General features: G+C 56.0%; 1 protein-coding gene across 2 annotated transcripts; it reads left to right on the top strand.

Moving 5' to 3' along the window:
• Window positions 1–1,521: 1,521 nt before the first annotated feature.
• On the top strand, window positions 1,522–18,744 carry Mapk8ip1 (mitogen-activated protein kinase 8 interacting protein 1). Of its 2 annotated transcripts, none has more exons than XM_051144181.1 (12): window positions 1,522–1,684; window positions 11,218–11,323; window positions 13,059–13,364; window positions 14,747–14,828; window positions 15,005–15,817; window positions 15,968–16,043; window positions 16,452–16,624; window positions 16,907–17,016; window positions 17,148–17,264; window positions 17,433–17,503; window positions 17,597–17,695; window positions 18,019–18,744. In XM_051144181.1, the coding sequence occupies exons 1-12, from the start codon at window positions 1,587–1,589 to the stop codon at window positions 18,089–18,091; spliced, it is 2,124 nt and encodes a 707-aa protein (XP_051000138.1). In that variant the 5' UTR covers window positions 1,522–1,586; the 3' UTR covers window positions 18,092–18,744. The 2 variants fall into 2 exon arrangements, with proteins under 2 accessions (XP_051000138.1, XP_051000140.1); XM_051144183.1 differs by lacking the exon at window positions 1,522–1,684 and adding an exon at window positions 9,899–10,197.
• Window positions 18,745–18,789: the final 45 nt, after the last annotated feature.

Here is an 18,789-nt window from a genome sequence, read left to right as displayed (position 1 = left end):
CATGGAGATTGAGTAAGGCAAGGCAGGTGCCTGCAGCTTCCTGCTGGGAAGGAAAAGGAAGTAAGATTTGCAAAGGGGGGGAGGAGGGGAGCAGTGTGGTGCTGGAGAGATGGCTCAGAGGGTCCTGAGTTCAATTCCCAGCAACCACATAGTGGCTTACAACCATCTATAATGAGATCTGATGCCCTCTTCTGGCCTGCAGGCACACACATGTGGGCAGAATACTGTATAAATAATAATTATTATTTTTTTTTATTGCAAATGGAACCCCACAGGCTGTAGAATATTTGTTTGTCCTGCTCCATCTGTGTAAAGGGCAGGATCTGTGGCCAGAGGCATAGAGAAGCTGGGTGGGAGGCACAATGACCCACCAAAACTAGAGCCCTAGCCTTGGCAATCCATGTTGTGTGAGAAAATCTAATACAGAACTGGGGAGAAGCCGCAGATAAACCCAGAGTGTGTACAAGAAACAGATGCAACCAAAAGCCCACAAGAAGCCCGTTCTGGGGGCAAGAGGAAGGTTCTGGGCCTTAGGGTGGGAGAAGCCAGTTCAGGACTGTGTGGGTGCAAAAGGGGTGCTCTATAGAAAGCTGGGGTGGGGGAGAAGTACTGGGCGTGGGAGTTCACACTAATTCTAGGACTTAACAGGAGACTCAAGAAGATTGTCACCTGTTCAAAGTCAGCCTAGCGTACATAGTAAATTCCAAGACAACCTGGAAATTAAAAATAAGTGTGTTGGGGGAGTACTGACAGAAAGAGGCATCACAAGGCTAAGAAACCAAGAACATAGCTCAGGTCACCAGAGATAGCCAGAGCTCAAGGGGGTCATAACGGAGGTGCCCTTCTAGAGAGTTCTGGCAGAGGTGAGGGCTAGATCCCAATGCCCATGTGGGTGTTCCCAGCTCCCAGGGAGAAGCATTTTTGTTATGTTTCTTCTTCATCACAGTCATGGAGGGATTATACCCCATTTCACACATGGGAAAGACAAGCCTTAGAGCTGTGAAGTCACCAATACAAGTCCCCACTGCCTGTACTTGTGGATCCAAGCTGTGGTTTTAGGCCACAGGGCTTCAAAGCTGATTGCTCTTGGACTCCACCATCCTCTCTCCTTTCTGGGCCATCTTCTGCAACCCTCATTCCCACCCCTGTTACTGTGGAAGGCCAAAGACGGCCTTTGAGAGCAGGACCTTGCCATTAGCTACCTGATGCCCTGGATCTAGGTCCAGCTCTTGGGCGGGAGTGGGAGCAAAGCTTTGCTAGTGGCTGGGGAGTCCGGTGAGATGTGGGGGGGGAGGCCTGATAAGACCCAGGGCCACCGGACTAAAACGTCAGCACCTCGGAGAGCGCTGGGGGGGGCGGAGCAGAGGCGGGACCAAGAGACCCCAGCCGGTCCGGGGGCGCGCGCCGGGCGCTGTCGCGGGGACCCGCAGGCAAAGCGGCGCGCAGTACCGAGCCGCGCCCGCTTCAGCCCAGTTCGAGCCCCCGCGGCGGCGGCGGCCTCCTAGCAGCGCCTCCGCCTCCGCCGCCGCCGCCGCCGCCGCCTCCCGCGCTGCGCTCCGCCCGGATGGCCAGGGCTGCGCCCGGGAATGGCGGAGCGAGAGAGCGGCCTGGACGGGGGAGCCGCATCCCCGCCGGCTGTCTCCCCATTCCTGGGACTGCACATCGCGTCGCCTCCCAATTTCAGGTGAGGATTGCGGCCACGCGTGCCCCGCCCTTCGGCCGGGCCCGGAACCTCAGAATCCCCGGGGACTCCTAGGGCGGCGTCCCTTCCGAGCCCCAAGCCCTGCAACCTCCAGTCCAGGTTGGTGGCCACCGCGTGGCCCTCCGCAGCTCTCTCCGCCATTCCATGTTCTGAGGTGGGGTGCTCGAGGTGAATCTGGGGCAGGGACCTGGGAGGTAGCCTTCCCCCTCCACCTTGGCACTGAGAATGGGTCTGGGGTTTGGATGGAATTCCTGGTGCAGCAACCCGGTCAGACTTTTCCTGCTGAGTCCCAAGGTTTCTGGCCCAAGATGGGGGCAGGCTGGGGGTTGGGGGTCCCAGTTCTCTGAGTAACAACCTTGGTGCTCTGAGGAGAGAGTCATGAGCCCTTCCCCCAGCCGGCCAGATAGATGGGCCAGGCTGTCTTGGACAGTCTTCTGGATTTGGGCAGCTCCCACCTGGTCAGTTGTACCTCAGGCCAGCTGCAGAAGGATCGACCTCAACCAGTGGAACCCAACCTCCTTTGGATATCCAGGGATGCCTTTGAGGGTCTCTACTGTGGTATATACTCAGGACCCTGACCTGAGCTCCCCTGCGACCCACTCCTCAACCTGATGTTAGAGCCGGTGAATTTCACACGGGGGGGGGGGGAGTGAGTTGGTGAGGAAGAGGAGAAGGGTGTCACTGCCCCAGAGTCTAGAAGAAAGCAGCTGAGACATATCTCATGATTTCCCAATCTCAGGAGCAGGCGCCTTTCTTTCTCCTGGGGCCCTTGCCCCAGCCAGGCCCCAGCTGGGCTCTGGTGCCGTCAGTTGAAGGGGGCTCTAGCTCCCAGGTCCTCAGGTGGGCAGAGACAGCTCCCCCTCCCCCAGGAATCTCAAATGGTATGATCAGGCCCTGGATCCTCCAAGGAGGCCCTGCCTCAGAAGGAGGGGGCCAGAGGAAGCTTCCAAACCTGAAGAAAGGCTAGATAGAGGGCCAGGCAGACATTTCCGATTCTCCCTGGCCTTTGCAAGGGAAGAGAATTTGCTGTGGGGGACGTGGATTCAAATCCTAGTTCCTGCTTCCTCACTGCCTGACCCAAGTATGCTTTTGTCTTCATTGGTCTCATCTGTTGAGTGGGCTAATTAATATTGATTCCAGCCTGGGAAGGAGACATGAAGTCACTGTTCAACAAGTAGCCGTCCACATGGGCAGGAATCTGCGCGGCTTGTTTCCGTCAAAGCTTTTCTTGAGTGTAGTCCACTGACCCTTCACCACCACCCTGAGGGGCACCGTGGTCTGCCCTTTGCAGAACAGTAGAAATGGAAAGGAAGGAAGGCAGAGGGGCTGGCTTAGGGACCACAGAAAAGTTCGAGACTGGGCCAGGACTGGAACCTGAAAGTAGGTCTGAGCTTGCTCGCTGCCCTCTCCCTATAGGCCCCAGGGTAGGCTCACAGCCCTGTCCTGACGGGAAGTTATCATTTATTATACAGGTCTGTCTGAGACTATGTAGAACGGGAACAACAGTGTACCCAAAGGCTGAGTGACTAGTGGGCTGGCCCTCCAGGGCACCGTGGCCTGGCTGAGAGACAAAGCAGGCTTGTGAGAATAATACTGGGCAGTGTCCTGGGCCCCGCGTGGCCTGCTGCCTACTTCAGCAGCCTCCACTGCCCTTCCTCTTGTCCTGCCTGAGCAGCCATTGGTCTAGCTCCATTTAACCTGAGCAATCACACTGCCTTGTGGCTCTTTCATAGGATTCTGGGGTCAACTGCTCCTTTTAGCTGTGTACTTCAAGACTGGGCACTTAAGTCCTTTGAGTCTTTGGTTGTTCTTCAAACTGTCTTTTTTAGCCCCTTATTAGGACGGTTCCAGAACTCAGATGTGGTGTGTGGTTTTGTTTGTGTGTGTGTGTGTGTGTGTGTGTGTGCGCGTGTCATTTCTACTGTGAGCTTCCAGAAAGTGTAAATGGTGCACACCAGCACTTCGCTCTCCCCATTACTCAGCCCAGAGTAGGTGTCAGCGGTGTCTTCCTGGTTTATTATTGAGTTGAGGATGGATACACTGGGAGTATTTCTCCTGGAGAACAGAGCAGTGGTGAATGCTGAGCAGAGGGACACGCCACGCTACGGATTGTATGTGTGCAGGACTGTGTCCCCTGTAACCACGTGAACAGGTACTACGGATGCTGCTTCCAGATGAGGAAACTGTAGAGCAGCTAGTAGTGGAGCTGATGTGAGCCCAGAAAATCTGGTTTCAGTCTGCCACTGGAAGAACGAGCCGTAGGGTACTGGGGTGCACCTTTGGAAGGGTAAGCATGTGTGGACTTGAAAGACTGGCGCATCTGTTGGAAGTTGACTTAAATGAGTATGAACTGGTGGTTTTTCTGATTATGGAAATCTTCCATGTGGTCCCTAGTGGTATGTCTGGATGTGGAGTGGAGCGAGAACTTTTTACTTACCTGTTTGGGTACCATTTGGCTTCTTATTTTGGGGTGTGTATAAGTTACTGAGTTACTTCCAGCATAGCAAAAGATATGTTTAGCTGATCCATGTTCTTCATAAAGAAAGCTCCAGGGAAGAGAATTTAGAGCATTGCATAATGGATCCATTGGGCCTGGATGTGTGGGATGAAGGGGTGGAGCAGGGGACAGTCATCCCAAATGGGAGGACCAGCAGGACAAAGGGGCATTCATGGGAAGCAATATCAACAGTGTGCTTTAAGTGGGTGGCTGAGAGTCCTGGGTGAGGGAGCCCTCAGATGTCAGCCCATCAGGGCTGGGGCATGCTGAGTGCTAATGCTTGCCTGGTGTGCTGGACTGCCTCGATTCCAATTCTACCACTGCAGAAGAAAACGAGAGAGAGAGAGAGAGAGAGAGAGAGAGAGAGAGAGAGAGAGAGAGAGAGAGAGAGAGAGAGAGAGAGAGAGAGAGAGGTCCAGTAAATCTCTCTCTTATACAGAAACAGGAGAGGGCTGGTGACTTCCCCAAGAACATGCAGCAAGTTAATAACAAAGTCAGGATAGAGCCTCGGGTGCCGATGGAGCCCTGGATGGTTTCTGACGACCTCACTACACTGCCTCAGCATGAGAGATGCTCACCACAGAGCAGGGTCCTTTATGTACCTCTTTACAGAGCCGTACACACTGCCTTCTATTGCTCATCAAGCGAACTCTTCACCAGGCTCACCAGGAGACGCAGTATGCAGAGGTCCTGACAGAGTAAAGGGAGACACTGTCTTCCCAGATAGGCCAAGTGTGCTGGTCATGCAGATCCAGTTCCTACAGGAGGTCAGGCAATCCTCACAGAGGAGGAAGGTACATTGGGAAAGACAGGCTTGGGATTAGGCAAACAGGCAGGATGACACCTGTCTGGCCGTGTGGAGAGCTAAGTTGTGCGGGAAGTTGGGACCCATGAGAGGAGGCTGGACTCTTCATCCACAAGTGCTGGGTGCTGGACTGGGGTCAGGCGGGGACTGGCAGCCGCTAGTGGATAGTGGCTACTGTGCAGAGTGGATGGGGAGGCAGGGAGACTTGTGGCCTATCCTGCAGGCAGGCGAGAAGAAGGCCTGGGGACAGGATGGGAGGTGGTTAGGAGATGGGGCAGACCAGATCCTCCCACTGGTCTGAGGGTGAAGCAGTGATGAGCCAGGGTGGTCTTAGGGCTCCTTGGGAGACGAGAGACTAGGCAGGCAATGGTCTAATCACCTTGGCGCTTGCCGGATTTTAGATTGGTGATCATTGCTGACACAGTTGGTGGAGTGAAGTGAGCAGTTGGTTTTGGGTATGGAGCGTGGGGGAGGGCATGTAGGAAGGGCCAGAATCATGGTCCTGGGAGTGTCACTGTTTAGAGGAGACTACTGTCACCTCAAGAAGAACCCAGGACATAGAACAAGGTGGCCAGGCTGGGGACAGCAGCCTTGCTGTGGTCAGGGTACGAGGCAGCGTGGCTGTTGCTGCCTCTGGCCTAGCTCCTAGTGAACACGTGGTGGGATGCAGAGGAACTGGTTAGCCTCACACAGCCCAGCTGCAGCCAAGGAAGGAGTTCCCCCAGCCTTCTAGCATCAGCCCTCTCTGGGTATCTGGGTCCCTGGGGAATGGCACAACCTCATTTTTGCCTTGGGGACTAAAAGTTCCCATAAATTGTGTCACCACCCCCATCCCAACTTAGGGGTCTTGCCCACTCTAGAATGTTGTCTTGGACCCCTTGGCCCTGCTCACAGTCATGTACAACTCTGGGGAACCTCTACTGGGTGCTGGCTACGTACTATTACTGGACATGCAAGTAAGGGTCACACTGCTCCCACCCCTGCCAGGCTGCCAAGCCTACCAGCACCTAACAGCTGTTTGCTTAGTGTCTTTGTGTATAGCTTTGCATAGATTGGAGTGCATTTAGAAGACTGAGGCCAGGAGCTGGCAGTGCCGAGACTAGGGATAGGAGTCCAAAGCGAGGTTATGGGAACTAGAACCAGAGGTTTGCCCAGTAAAGGAAAGGCAAACTCACCAGATTTCACCCATCCCACATATCCCCGTCCATGTGCCTCTTGTGCCTGTCTTCTCGTGGGTGCCATGGGTTATCCAGCCTGCCTCCCTCATTCCCGCCCCCACCTTAAAAAAAAAAAAAAAAAGTGTTCTCTTGTCACCCAGACTGGCCTGGAACTTACTATGTAATTGAAGAGGACCTTGAATTCCTGATCCTCCCGTTGCCACCTCCCAAATGCCGGGGTTACAGGTGTGTGCTGTGCTGGGGATTACAGACCCTTGTTGCATATGAGGCCAGCACTGTGGGTGGAGCTATTTCCAGTCCCAGCCTGTCCTTTTGCTTATTTTATTGGTTGTCACTCTCCACATTCACACACACAGACTCTGTAATGTTCATTCCAGGAGATGCAAAAGCTGTCTGTGCAGTGGAATGCCGTGCTCCGTGGCTCTAGCGACCAGCTAGGGCTTGGTGCTTAAAAGGTCTCACACACACACACACACAAAAACCAACTCACAAATTGGATCAGCTGTGCCACCCCCACAACATCTAACACGTTTTTGTGTGTAAGAGATTTTGATGTGTGGAATTGTCCATGTGCGGAGGTTTCCTCCAAGCTGAGTCAACTTACCTAGACATTTGCAAGTCAAAAACATAGAAAGATGCAGGAATGCTGTAGTTAGTTCAACACTTATTCAAAACTCCTACTGGTGGAACCTTCCCAGGTGAAGGACATTACTGGGAGGAGGGGGCACATCATGGGAGGCATACAACCCACAGCCATTCTATAACGGAGGGGCTAAGAGCCACTAGAAAGGTGGGCAGGAGGTGAGCCAGTCGGGTATCCTCTGGGTCTGGAAGCCAGCTCCGTAAGATCTAGGGCTGCAAGGACAGGCTAGACCCCTGGATCTCAGGTTGGTTCCATCACAAGAAGCCCAGAGGGCACCATGGCTGGGGCCAAAGTTCCCTTTGCTGGTCTCTTTCACTCACACGGGAAGCTGGAAGTTGAAGGCTCAAGTGTGGCTTCTGACAGCCCACACTTGCCTACAATTGCCTACCATTGCCTAACTCAGTGAAGGCTCAGTGCTGTACTTGACCCTCACTTCCTGTGCCATCTCTGCCTGTTCCTGGGTGAAAGGAGTAAAAAAGAGGCGAGGAACAGCTGGAGCTTCTGCCGGGAGGGTTACAAGGAAGAGGGAACTGAGGCAGCAGGGAGGGGAGAATACCTGGAGCAGGTGAGCTGGAATCCTTCAGCAGAACCCAGCTCAGCCATAGCCAGGGTGGGGAGTGAGGGGTAAGCTCTCGTCCAGAACCTGAGCAAGGTGTGGCTGGGGACCAACACTGCATGTGAGAGGGCATGTGCTGCAGGAAGACAGATGTCAAAGTCAGAGTGGCCTCCAGTGACCAAACTTTGACACAGGGCCACTAAGCATGGCTATGCTATGTGTCTACCCAATAAGGGCAGGTAGGACTGATGGATGCCGTGCTGCTGTCCTGCGAGGCTGCCCAAGGCCCAACCCCTAGGAAGAAGCTGCCAACCTGCCAGGGTTGTGCAATTCTACTCCTCAGCCTCCCAGGCCAGGGCTCAGATTTCCAAGGAAATGCCTTAGGTAAGGTTTGGACTCGGCCTTCCTGCCTTCCCACTTTGCCCGCCAGCCTCCTCTGCCTATTTTCTTCCTCCCCTACTGTTGGCATCTCTGCCCAAGAGATCTAGACCATCCATGCCTAGGGAAGAGTGAGGTGACAGCGGCAGGCAGCTCTTGACCAGCCCTGCCCCCTCCTTGGCAGTGACCTCCTCCCTTCTCTGGGATTCAGACACTCCCATCTTATCCTGAGGTGGCAGGCGAGCAGGGGACTGAGGTGTACAACACCTCTACGCCTGGGCCCCGGGGCACCTCATCTGTAAGATGGCCCAGAGCCCCATTCCAGGGTGGTAAGGAAATATAGCAGGGTTGGTTGCCAGGTTAGAAAAAGAGTGAAGATTTTCTCTCAGTACTCCTACTTCTGGCCTCGATATGGTGTCATCCTGCCATCTCACCCCAAAGTAAGACAAGGTATCGACACAAAGGTTTTTACATGCTTGAAACATGGGACTTCCTTCCTGGGTGAATTCCGGAAGTGAGAGAAGGCAAGAACACCCTCCTTGCCCTCAGGGAGGTAAGGATTCATAGTGGGCTTCTGACCCTTAGATTAAAACTCTTCTTCTCATCTTTGCCCCGCTAACCTAGTGCCCTCATCTGGCCTGACCTCACTCAGAGCTGCTGTTCAGGGAACTGGCTCATCAGGTCATGCTGAGGGGACATGGATACACAGAGACACATCTTATGGCCATACAGAATCCTGAAGCCCCACTCCAGACTCTTCAGTCTGAGAGGAAGGATGGAGACTGAGGCCGTCGTGTGGCCAACACCTGGCATATATTTACCGAGCACGTAGTGTATACCTGGCACCCTTGCCGGCTCTGCCCTCCAGGACCCACCAGTCTAGATAGGCACCAGGAAGGGAGAAACACAGACGATGAGGGAAGGGTACTCGATCCAACTTTGTAGCTGGGATGAGTAGGGCATCTCTGATGGATCCAACCAAAGGATGGAACCTGCTCCATGAGAGGGCTGCCTGGAGGACGGCTTCTCTGAGCATTTCTGTGGCATGCCCAGTTTGAGGGTCTGCCACATGTGCCATGCAAGTCCCAAATTGGGCACTGTGGAGGTCCAGTCCCCACCCTTAAGGAGCAAGGCTCAGTTAACAGGTAAGTCCACACAAGGTACAAGTCTCCCCCTTGCAGAGAACACTGGAGGGTTTTGAGTGAGGAGAGGACAGGATGGTGGTGTCTCTTGAGACTTTGCCTCATGGCGACAGGAGGGGTAGTAGTCCAGGAATAGGGTGTGGAGGGGTAGTAGAGGTATAGGGAGACTGGCGTCAGCAGGCAAGGCGGTGTGGTGGGTGCATGGTTTGGCATAAGGAGACAGAGGTGTGCAGAGGGCACCAGGAGAGCTTGGGGCATCCAAGGACACTTCCAGAGAAGATGCCCTGTGAGACCCAGGAACTGCCTTCCTGTCTGAGTCCCAGACCTTACAGGCAGGCTGCACTTAGCGTTAGCCACAAGGCCGGTAGGCTAGACTAAGAAAGGTGCTTGGGCGTCTGGACCAGCTCCTTTGCCACTTTCGTACCAGCTGGTAGCCACACCCCCATGCCCGGCAGCCTGCTACCCTTGGGGTCAGAATCTTCTAGGACAGTTGCCAGTAGGGACCTCCGGGCTCAGTCAAAGTCACTCTCAAATGACTCCCAACCCTGCTCCAAAAAGGTCCAAACTCATCACTGTCCCACCTGCCGGTTCTTCCAGGGAGCGCCAATCCCCGACCCAACTGCTCTGGCCCTGAGCTTGCAGAAGCCTCGCCGTTGCGGTGTGGAGGCGGAGCCTGTGGCTATGTGGATTCGGGTGTCCGTTCTTGGAGCGTTTCGGAAGCCCCTCCATCTTCCTCAGTGTGTCTCTGTCCCTTTAAAGCAGATCAAGGTCTGGCTTTGAGGGGGAAAAAAATCGCCAGATTTCTGCCGTCTGCTTACACGCCTGGCCTTGAGAGGGAGGGGGGGGGTCACTCTAGCCCCCAACAGGGGCATTGGAAGGGCAGGTGGAGCCAGTAGCATTGATTGCAGTAACCTGATCCCGTGGGGGGGGAGGCGGCGACTTCGCTTGCGCGTCGAGCCGCCAAGGGAGGAAGCTACCCGCAGCTGAGGGTTGGGCCAGGAAGAGTTGGGGCTGGGGCCTGGGTCGGCAGCTGCGGCCTCCTCTCCGGCCCATCTATTTTTAATGAGCTCCCTAGGCTTCTGCAGCCAGCAGGATGCAGAAAGGCAGGCCCAGTTGGTGGAGGCCAGACGCCTCAGCCCTGCCTTGAGCTCTGGCCCCCTGACCCTTCTGGGCATGAGAGGGCAGTCCTGGAGCCCCGCAGCCCCCTGGCCGGGCAGGGCTCTCCTTGCAGCTGGTTTTGAAGATGGATTCGAGCCCAGACAATGACAGCTGGTTGGAGGATCAGTGGGAGCACTGGTAGGGTCCTGGGGGCTGGCCTCAGGGCGGAGGGGGGGGGGAGGGGTGGCCGGGAGGTGCTCCATTGAGCTCAGGGGCCCTGTCCAGACTGAGGTAGAAGACAGAGATGTGAGCCTTCTAGGCTTTCCTGGGAGCTACTCCTGTCCTTCCTCTCCTGGGTGACCTTGGATGAGCTTGTATACCTCTGCGATATGCCTGATCTCCTGCCTCTGGGAAAAGGCCTAGGCAGTCTCTCCAACTCCCCAGATGTCCCATTTACACCAAGCCAGACAGCACGCCAGGGTTAGGGTGAGCAAGTGCAGGGGACAGGCAGCCACCACAGTGGCTATCTCAGAAGTCCATTCCAAGGTGGGCACACAGGCTAGTCTGGGCTCCTGGAAGCCTGTTATTCTGATGCCCAAGTGCTCTCTGTGGTCGGTCACGAGCTGGGCCTTCCCTGACCCCATTCATTCAGGGTCCTTACACCAAATGAGATTGTGTAATTAAAGGGATGAGACCAAGACCTTAACAGGAAGCCATAGTTTTTCTTAGAACAGGCTGACCCCAGGTCCCTTGTAACTATGCCTGAATCATGTGTGTCTTTGTGGATGCAAGAAGGGGGCACCTGCCCTCTCCTTCTGGTGGCCCTTTGACTCTTGTTAGTGTGGAATGCCAAGGCTTCCTTGCTCTGGGTGCCTCTTGGGGTTGACACTGCCTTGGCCATGGAGGCATTTCTCCAACAGAGTTGAGGTGCTGCATAGCTGGGCCTTCTAGGACTGCCTTCTGGTTGGCAGCAGGACGGAGAACTCCCAGCCGGTGATGCCAGAGGAACCTGGAGCTGCCTCCTCCGCCACTCTAGGTGGAATGCCTTTTGGCTCCAACCCCAAATCCTTCCCTTCCCACTGTGGTGACAGACTGAGTCCTCCATCTGGGAGCTGTCATCTGACTTCCAGGGGCTTCCCCTGGGAAGAGGGAGATACCAGCAGGCTTATTTGGGACTTAGGACCCCTGGGTTGTAACTTTGGTTTCTGTCCCCATCAGGCTCACCCATGACATCAGCCTGGAGGAGTTTGAGGATGAAGACCTTTCCGAGATCACTGATGAGTGTGGCATCAGCCTACAGTGCAAAGATACCTTGTCTCTCCGGGTAAGGGCTGGGTCTGGAGAGTCTGCGTGGGGTGGAAGGATGGAGACAAAGGTGAAGGCACCCCTATATTTATGAAGGAGCTTTTTGAGTGTGTGTGGCACCCCAGAAAGTGAAATAGCAATACAGGAAGCATCTGGTATGAGGTCCGGCACACCTTGGCTGTTCAATCCAAAAATCTTCATTTAATGTTTTGCATTGTCTTGTCAGTGCTAAAGCTGAAAGTCGCTCCTCCTGTTCTCACAGGAATAAGGAGTGGGAGGACTTGAGATGTAAACAGTGGCAGTGAAGGCCAGCGTGAAGGCAAGGGCTTCTCGGGAGCTTCTTGGCAGAGGGCCCTGCAGCAGTACAGGGTGGAGTCTGGTGGAATCTGCAGTGCTTTGGGGCAGGCAAGGGTAGCCGGGGTGCCACTGGGCTAGCTCCCATGGCCGCCACCACAGCACCATGCTGAGTGTACCACCAACACACCACCGATAGCCCCTGCTGAGAGGTTGTTCCAGTACCAGTATTGCTCTGAGCCCCTTGGCTTTGCCATAGTGACAGGCTCTCTCCCATTCTGTGGTCAGAACACAAAGCGAGGACTTGCTTGCAGGCTATAGACAGCAACTGCACAGGGCTAGGGGTCAGAGGTCAGCACTGTGTCTCTACCAGGTAGTTGAGTAGCTAGATAGGACACTGAGATGGTGGCAGTGAGAGCCAGGGAAGGACATTTGTCTTAGCGTTGACCTCCTGCTACCCCTAGCACTTTTAGAAACTTCCAGGCAAAGGTCCTCAAACCCAATCCTCTACCCTCTGGCCAGGCAGCAAGGATGGAGGCAGAGGCCACTTCTTCTGGACTTGGGGAGTAGTCCCAGGGCTTGGTCATGACTTCTCTGGGGTCCTATACCTGCTCTGGACTTTGAAAAAACGCTGTCTCGCATATGCAAAACTTCTGAGAGGATCTTCCGCAATTAGGCCGGACCCCCCCCCCCCCAGTAGTAACTAGACTAACGGGGCGTAATGCCCTAGTCAAAGTCTCAGCGGCTTCAACACACATGAGTGTTCTCTCCCCTCTGGTAGCCTGGAGGACTGCAGTAAGGCCCAGTCAACTCTTGAGGGATAACGGGTCAGAGGATCTGTCCAAGGTGCCAAGAATTAGCGGCATGTAGTTCTGGACTATAAAGGCGAGGTTGGCTGAAGGAAGTGTTCAGGTTAAAGCTGCCTGGGAAGGGCTTCCCTCCAGAGTCCCTCTTCAGTCTAGTCGGGGCCTCTGGTCCGCACTGCAGTGTTCCTCACCTGGCTGACACCCACTTTTCCCAGTTTGCTTCAATGGCTCCTTCAAATGCCAGTTGTCTCACCCATCCATATTGGGGCAGGAATTCCTGGGCGACCCCTAGGTCTCCATGGCAACAGCGGTGATTTCACTCTGGGCTCGGCTTACAACCCGGGTGAGGTCACTGGCCGTTGCCAAGGAAACGGGAGGGTGCAAGGAGTCCGGAAGGGAAACCGTGGGAGAGGAGAGGCATGGGCAGTTCTCTGTGCTGGCTGGCGTGAGGACGAGGTCTCTCTGGAGGGCAGACGGAAGCGGCCCAGTGCTCCTGTCTCTGCCCTGCTCCCAGTCTTCCTCCCCTGGGGGGCCGCGAAATGGACTCGTCCATTGGGGAGGCGGGGCACAGGCATCAGACCCGCCCCTCCCGCGAGATCCCTCCTCCGCTCACAAGGCCCCTCCCCCTGACGCCTCTCCGTCCGCGCCGCGCAGCCCCCGCGCGCCGGGCTGCTATCTGCGGGTGGCAGCGGCAACGCGGGGAGCCGGCTGCAGGCGGAGATGCTGCAGATGGACCTGATCGACGCGACAGGCGACACTCCCGGAGCTGAGGATGATGACGAGGAGGAGGACGACGAGCTCGCTGCCCGGCGGCCAGGAGTGGGGCCTCCTAAAGCCGAGTCCGGCCAGGAGCCGCCGCCTCGCAGCCAGGGCCAGGGCCCAGGCACAGGCAGCGGAGACACCTACCGGCCCAAGAGACCTACCACGCTTAACCTCTTCCCGCAGGTGCCGCGGTCTCAGGTGAGCCACCTGGGGGCGAGCTGAGAGGGGCGGCGCCCTAGGTGGACAGGGAAGATGGAGGGGCGCGAGCCTGTTGGTGAGGCCAGGGACATAGACGCGCAGTTCCTGGGGAGGGACAGATTTTCTGCTGGGAGGGCCAGAGTGGTTAGGAAAGTCTGTCCTGAGAAAGGCTGAATCCTGCTGTCTTGGTATGGAGCCTGGGAAGGGTAGAAGGGGTTGCCAGTGATTTAAGTGGGGAGAGTCGCGGGGGAACTAACAAAGGAGTTAGGTTCCTGCAGTTGTGACAGGGTCCTCTGGGTTAGTGTGCTTCTGTGAAGGTTGGGGCAACAGTAGGGCCTGGACAAAAGAGCATCTGGAGCCATAGGATGAAGGTGGAAATGGGAATTCAGGGTCTGCCTCCAGTTGGACATCTCAGCAGCTGGGCATTCCAGAAGGCTGTGATAAAGATTGAGGAGGTGGGAGGTGGAGTTGCTTGTCTGAGTTGGGGGGCCTAGGGCCTCTGGTGGATGGCTGGATGCCAAAGAGGGCTGCCTTGACCCACTGTCCTGTAGGCCGAGGCAGGAGAGGTACTGGGAGGTGGGGCTGCTGGTAGGGGATGGTGCAAGGGCTGTGAGGAAGGAGTTGGTCCCTTTCCCAGTCTCCTCTGGCATGGCTTCTGGCAGCCCAATTCATGTGTGTGGTGTGTGTGTGTTTGTGTGTGTGTGTGTGTGTGTGTGTGTTGCTTGTGGTGTTTGCTGGGGAGGGAGCTCAAGTTGTATGTGCATGGGTACCGTTCAGGGGTCTCAGGAGGTTGAGAATGTGGGACGCATGAGCATTCCGGGAGATCCAGGAAGGAGGGATGCTGACACTACATCTGTCATTCCTCAGTCACGTGGTCTGAAGTGGGGGTGAGTGTTATGGAGTCACGGTTTGAATGATTCATTCCGGCCCACAGGCCGGCTCCTGGGGAGACCCTTCCTTGTGCCAGAACGTCCCTGCCACTTTGCTAGACCCCAGCTTTCTGAGCTGCAGGACGGGGAGTCAGTCATCCTGTCCTTCACCAGGGCTGGGTTTGAACATGTCACCCCTCGGTGTCTGGGGCTGCTGACGACTCTCCTGGGAGCCGTGCTTCTCCCTCCACAGCCGCTTCTCAGCACCCACACTGGCCAACGCCACCATTGCAGATCTTGAGTTGTCTCAAACCAGCAGGCCTGTGGGGCGGGAGGGTGGTAATTTCCCACCCTGTGTGCCTGCTAGAGGAAGGTTGGCAGAGAGGCCTTTGGCAAGGCAAGATGGGATGGGAACAGCCTAGGAATGGCCTGATGGGGGCAGGACCAGGGCCTCCCTGTGCCGGGCGCTGCTGACCACTGCTTCTTCATAAGAGCCTTTTGTTCTCTGCACAGGACACGCTGAATAATAATTCTTTAGGCAAAAAGCACAGTTGGCAGGACCGTGTGTCTCGATCATCCTCCCCTCTGAAGACAGGTAAGTCAGGCCTCTCTCCCCAAGCTGGAGACCCAGTAGCCTTCACCTGGCCCACCTGGGCTGAGGTCACCTGGGAGCCAGCTGCAGAGCCTGCTGATGGAGGACAATTGGGAAGAGGAGGGGACAGGTACTTGGCCCGGGGTTCTGCCCTCAGCACGAACCTGCCTGTTCTGCAGGGGAGCAGACACCTCCACATGAACACATCTGCCTGAGTGATAAACTGCCACCCCAGAGCAGTCCCGTTCCCACCAAGGACCGAGGCACCTCCACCGACAGCCCATGTCGCCGTAGTGCTGCCACCCAGATGGCACCTCCCAGTGGTCCCCCTGCCGCTGCACCTGGTGGCCGGGGCCACTCGCATCGAGACCGAATCCACTATCAGGCAGATGTGCGGCTGGAGGCGACGGAGGAGATCTACCTGACCCCCGTGCAGAGGCCCCCAGACCCTGCGGAACCCACCTCCACCTTCCTGCCACCCACTGAGAGCCGGATGTCAGTTAGCTCTGATCCAGACCCTGCTGCTTACTCTGCTACTGCAGGGCGGCCACACCCCTCCATCAGTGAAGAGGATGAGGGCTTCGACTGCCTGTCATCCCCAGAGCGAGCTGAGCCAGCGGGTGGAGGGTGGCGGGCAAGCCTCGGGGAGCCGCCACCGCCTCCACGGGCCTCGCTAAGCTCGGACACCAGCGCCCTGTCCTACGACTCAGTCAAGTACACCCTGGTGGTGGATGAGCATGCCCAGCTTGAGTTGGTGAGCCTGCGGCCATGCTTCGGAGACTACAGTGATGAAAGCGACTCTGCCACTGTCTACGACAACTGTGCCTCTGCCTCCTCGCCCTACGAGTCAGCCATTGGGGAGGAATATGAGGAGGCCCCTCAGCCCCGGCCTCCTGCCTGCCTCTCGGAGGACTCCACACCAGATGAGCCTGATGTCCACTTCTCTAAGAAGTTCCTGAACGTCTTCATGAGTGGCCGCTCTCGCTCCTCCAGTGAGTCAGTGAGCAGGGAGTGGGGGGACCCAGCCAGGGAGAGCTGAGATGGCGTGACCCTCAGACACCGTATCGTCTGCCTGAGAGCAGTCCAGAGCTTCCTGCTGCCCCAGGCGAGGCCACCTCCTCCAGCTTGTTGCCTTCCTACAGGTGCCGAGTCCTTCGGGCTGTTCTCCTGTGTCATCAATGGGGAGGAGCATGAGCAGACCCATCGGGCTATATTCAGGTGAGAGCTTACCCCTTCCTTGCCTCTGTCAGCCCATCACTGGTACAAATTCGGCTTCTGGGGGACAGTTGTCATCTTGAACGAATTCACTTAGTGACAAATGCCGAGGAGTCAGGAGCCAGGATTACACACCTAACCTGGCCCTACACAAAACTTGCACCCCACCTCGCCTCCTCTTGGCAAGACTTCACCTTCCGTAGCCTCTCAGATGATCAAGGCCTAGGCACTCTTGCCCCCTGGCCCCTGAATTTTGGGGTAGCAGACACATACCTGAGTGTTGTGTGTCCCCTAGGAGGCATCATTGTGACATGTACGTGGGTATTCTACAAATGTCAGTGGCTCAGGACCCCAGATTGGGCCTGGCTAAAGAACTCTGATGAGCACTACCTCACATGCCCCTGGGGACAGGTTTGTGCCTCGACATGAAGACGAACTTGAGCTAGAAGTGGATGACCCTCTGCTGGTAGAGCTGCAGGCGGAGGACTATTGGTACGAAGCCTATAACATGCGCACCGGAGCTCGAGGTGTCTTCCCTGCCTACTATGCCATTGAGGTCACCAAGGAGCCTGAGCACATGGCAGGTAGTGCCCTTCCCCCAAGCCCCATCCCACCCACCCACCCCTGCATTTGCCCATCTCACTCTCTGCCAGTGAACATACACCCCAGGTCTTAGCCAGCTGCGGAGTAGAGAAGAGGCAAGTTCAGTTCCTTGCAGTTTAGTAAGTGAGGCCCAGCCAGGTTGGGGCACGTGGGGGCATTTTCTGCTGCCTGACTCGCTCCACACACTGCACTCACTCATCTTGGCTTGGCTCTGAGCTCCTACTGATGGCTCTCTGGCTCTTTGTTGTATGCTCGCTTTCCAGCCCTTGCCAAAAACAGCGACTGGATTGACCAGTTCCGCGTGAAGTTCCTAGGCTCTGTCCAGGTTCCTTATCACAAGGGCAACGATGTCCTCTGTGCCGCTATGCAAAAGGTACTCAAGCCTGGGCCCTGCTTTCTCCTGGGGTGCCTAGCCTCAGCCAGCCCACACTATTGGGGGAGAAGGACCCAGGGGGTCTAGAGTCTGTGCTGTGACGCAAGCTTCCAACATGGCCCCTCATGCAGATTGCCACCACCCGCCGGCTCACCGTGCACTTTAACCCGCCCTCCAGCTGCGTCCTCGAGATCAGCGTTAGGGGTGTCAAGATAGGTGTCAAAGCTGATGATGCTCAGGAGGCCAAGGTGACTTCCTTCAAGCCCCAGCCTTCTTGCCCCATGTGCGTCTTCTCCCCCTTTATTTCTTGCCTGCCATGTGCCTCTCCTCTCCCTGTGTGCCCCCCCCCATTTGCCCTTCCTGCCTGCTTACCCCTGCAAGCTGACCCATCTTGCTTCTCTCTTCCCTCCTTGTAGGGAAATAAATGTAGCCACTTTTTCCAGCTAAAAAACATCTCTTTTTGTGGATACCATCCAAAGAACAACAAGTAAGTAGGAGAGGTGGACATAAGGGTAGTCATGGGCCGCTATGGCTGGGCGTGGGTGAGAATCTTGTACCACACATGCCTACCTTCCCACAGGTACTTTGGGTTCATCACCAAGCACCCAGCTGACCACAGGTTTGCCTGCCATGTCTTTGTGTCTGAAGAGTCCACCAAAGCCCTGGCAGAGTCTGTGGGGTATGTGTGTGTGTATCTGTGTGTCTTTGTGTGTTGATAAGGGCCTGCCCAAGTAAAATACTGTCACTGCTTTGTGCTCAGTGTCAGCATCACCCCTGTCCTCCCCTAGATCTGGAAACCTCACTCCTGGAGGCAGGGGCGTCCCAAGGAGCCCAGTGTCTGGGCCACTTTCTGGTTGATTAACCACTGGGCCCTTTCTCAGCTGGGCCTTTCTCTTTGGGAAATCACTGCTCAGAGAACAGCTAAGTTGTCCCAGAGTCCCAAAGCTCCTCTTAAAGAACCTGGGTTGAGGCTCCTGTTTACTCCAGTATTCCATTTTCCAGGCGTGCATTTCAGCAGTTCTACAAGCAGTTTGTGGAGTACACCTGTCCTACAGAGGATATCTACCTGGAGTAGCAGACACCACTCTGCAGCCCCTCAGCCCCAGGCCAGTACTAGGACAGCTGGCTGCTGACAGGATGTGGCATTGCCACCAGAGAATGGGGAAGTGAGGGCTGCTGGGGCGGGGGAACAGGGGTGTGGGGAGAGGCAGATACAGTTTATTGTAATATATGGGGTTAGATTCATCTATGGAGGACAGTATAGGCTCTGGGGACTGGGGAAAGGTGGGGCTTGGGCGGGGGCGGGTCAAGCCTCTGGCCACAAAGGGATCCCCTGGGCCTTGTTTCATGCTAGGGGCTCTGGCTCTCTGGCTCTTGGCTCCTGCCTTGACAAAGCCCACGCCACCTGGAAGTGCCCACCTGCCCTTGTCCCCACCTCACCTAGAGCCCTGAGCTCAGGCTGAGCCCAACCACCTCCCAAGGACTTTCCAGTAAGGAAATGGCAACAGGTGACAGTGAAGACCCTGTTCTTATCTGTGGGGCCTCTGAGCAGCTCCAACCTCCAGCCTGGTCAGCATGCTGGTCTTGACAGGCTTGTGTGTGCAAGGAAGGAGAGGACTACAGCAGGCCCTGTCTGGCAGGGGAAGGAGGCTTCTCAGCTGGCCCCAGCCAACCCATCACCGTCTTGTCACCTGGGTATGACTATTAAAGCGCTGTCTCCTGTCTGGACCACTGTGGGTGTGTTTACTCGGACCCCTCTGGGGCCTTCTTGCT

This window comes from Acomys russatus, chromosome 4 (genome assembly GCF_903995435.1).
Source record: "Acomys russatus chromosome 4, mAcoRus1.1, whole genome shotgun sequence".
Taxonomy (NCBI): Eukaryota; Metazoa; Chordata; class Mammalia; order Rodentia; family Muridae; genus Acomys; species Acomys russatus.
Note: the sequence above shows the minus strand (reverse complement) of the source record. Positions and strands in the feature narration are given on the sequence as shown.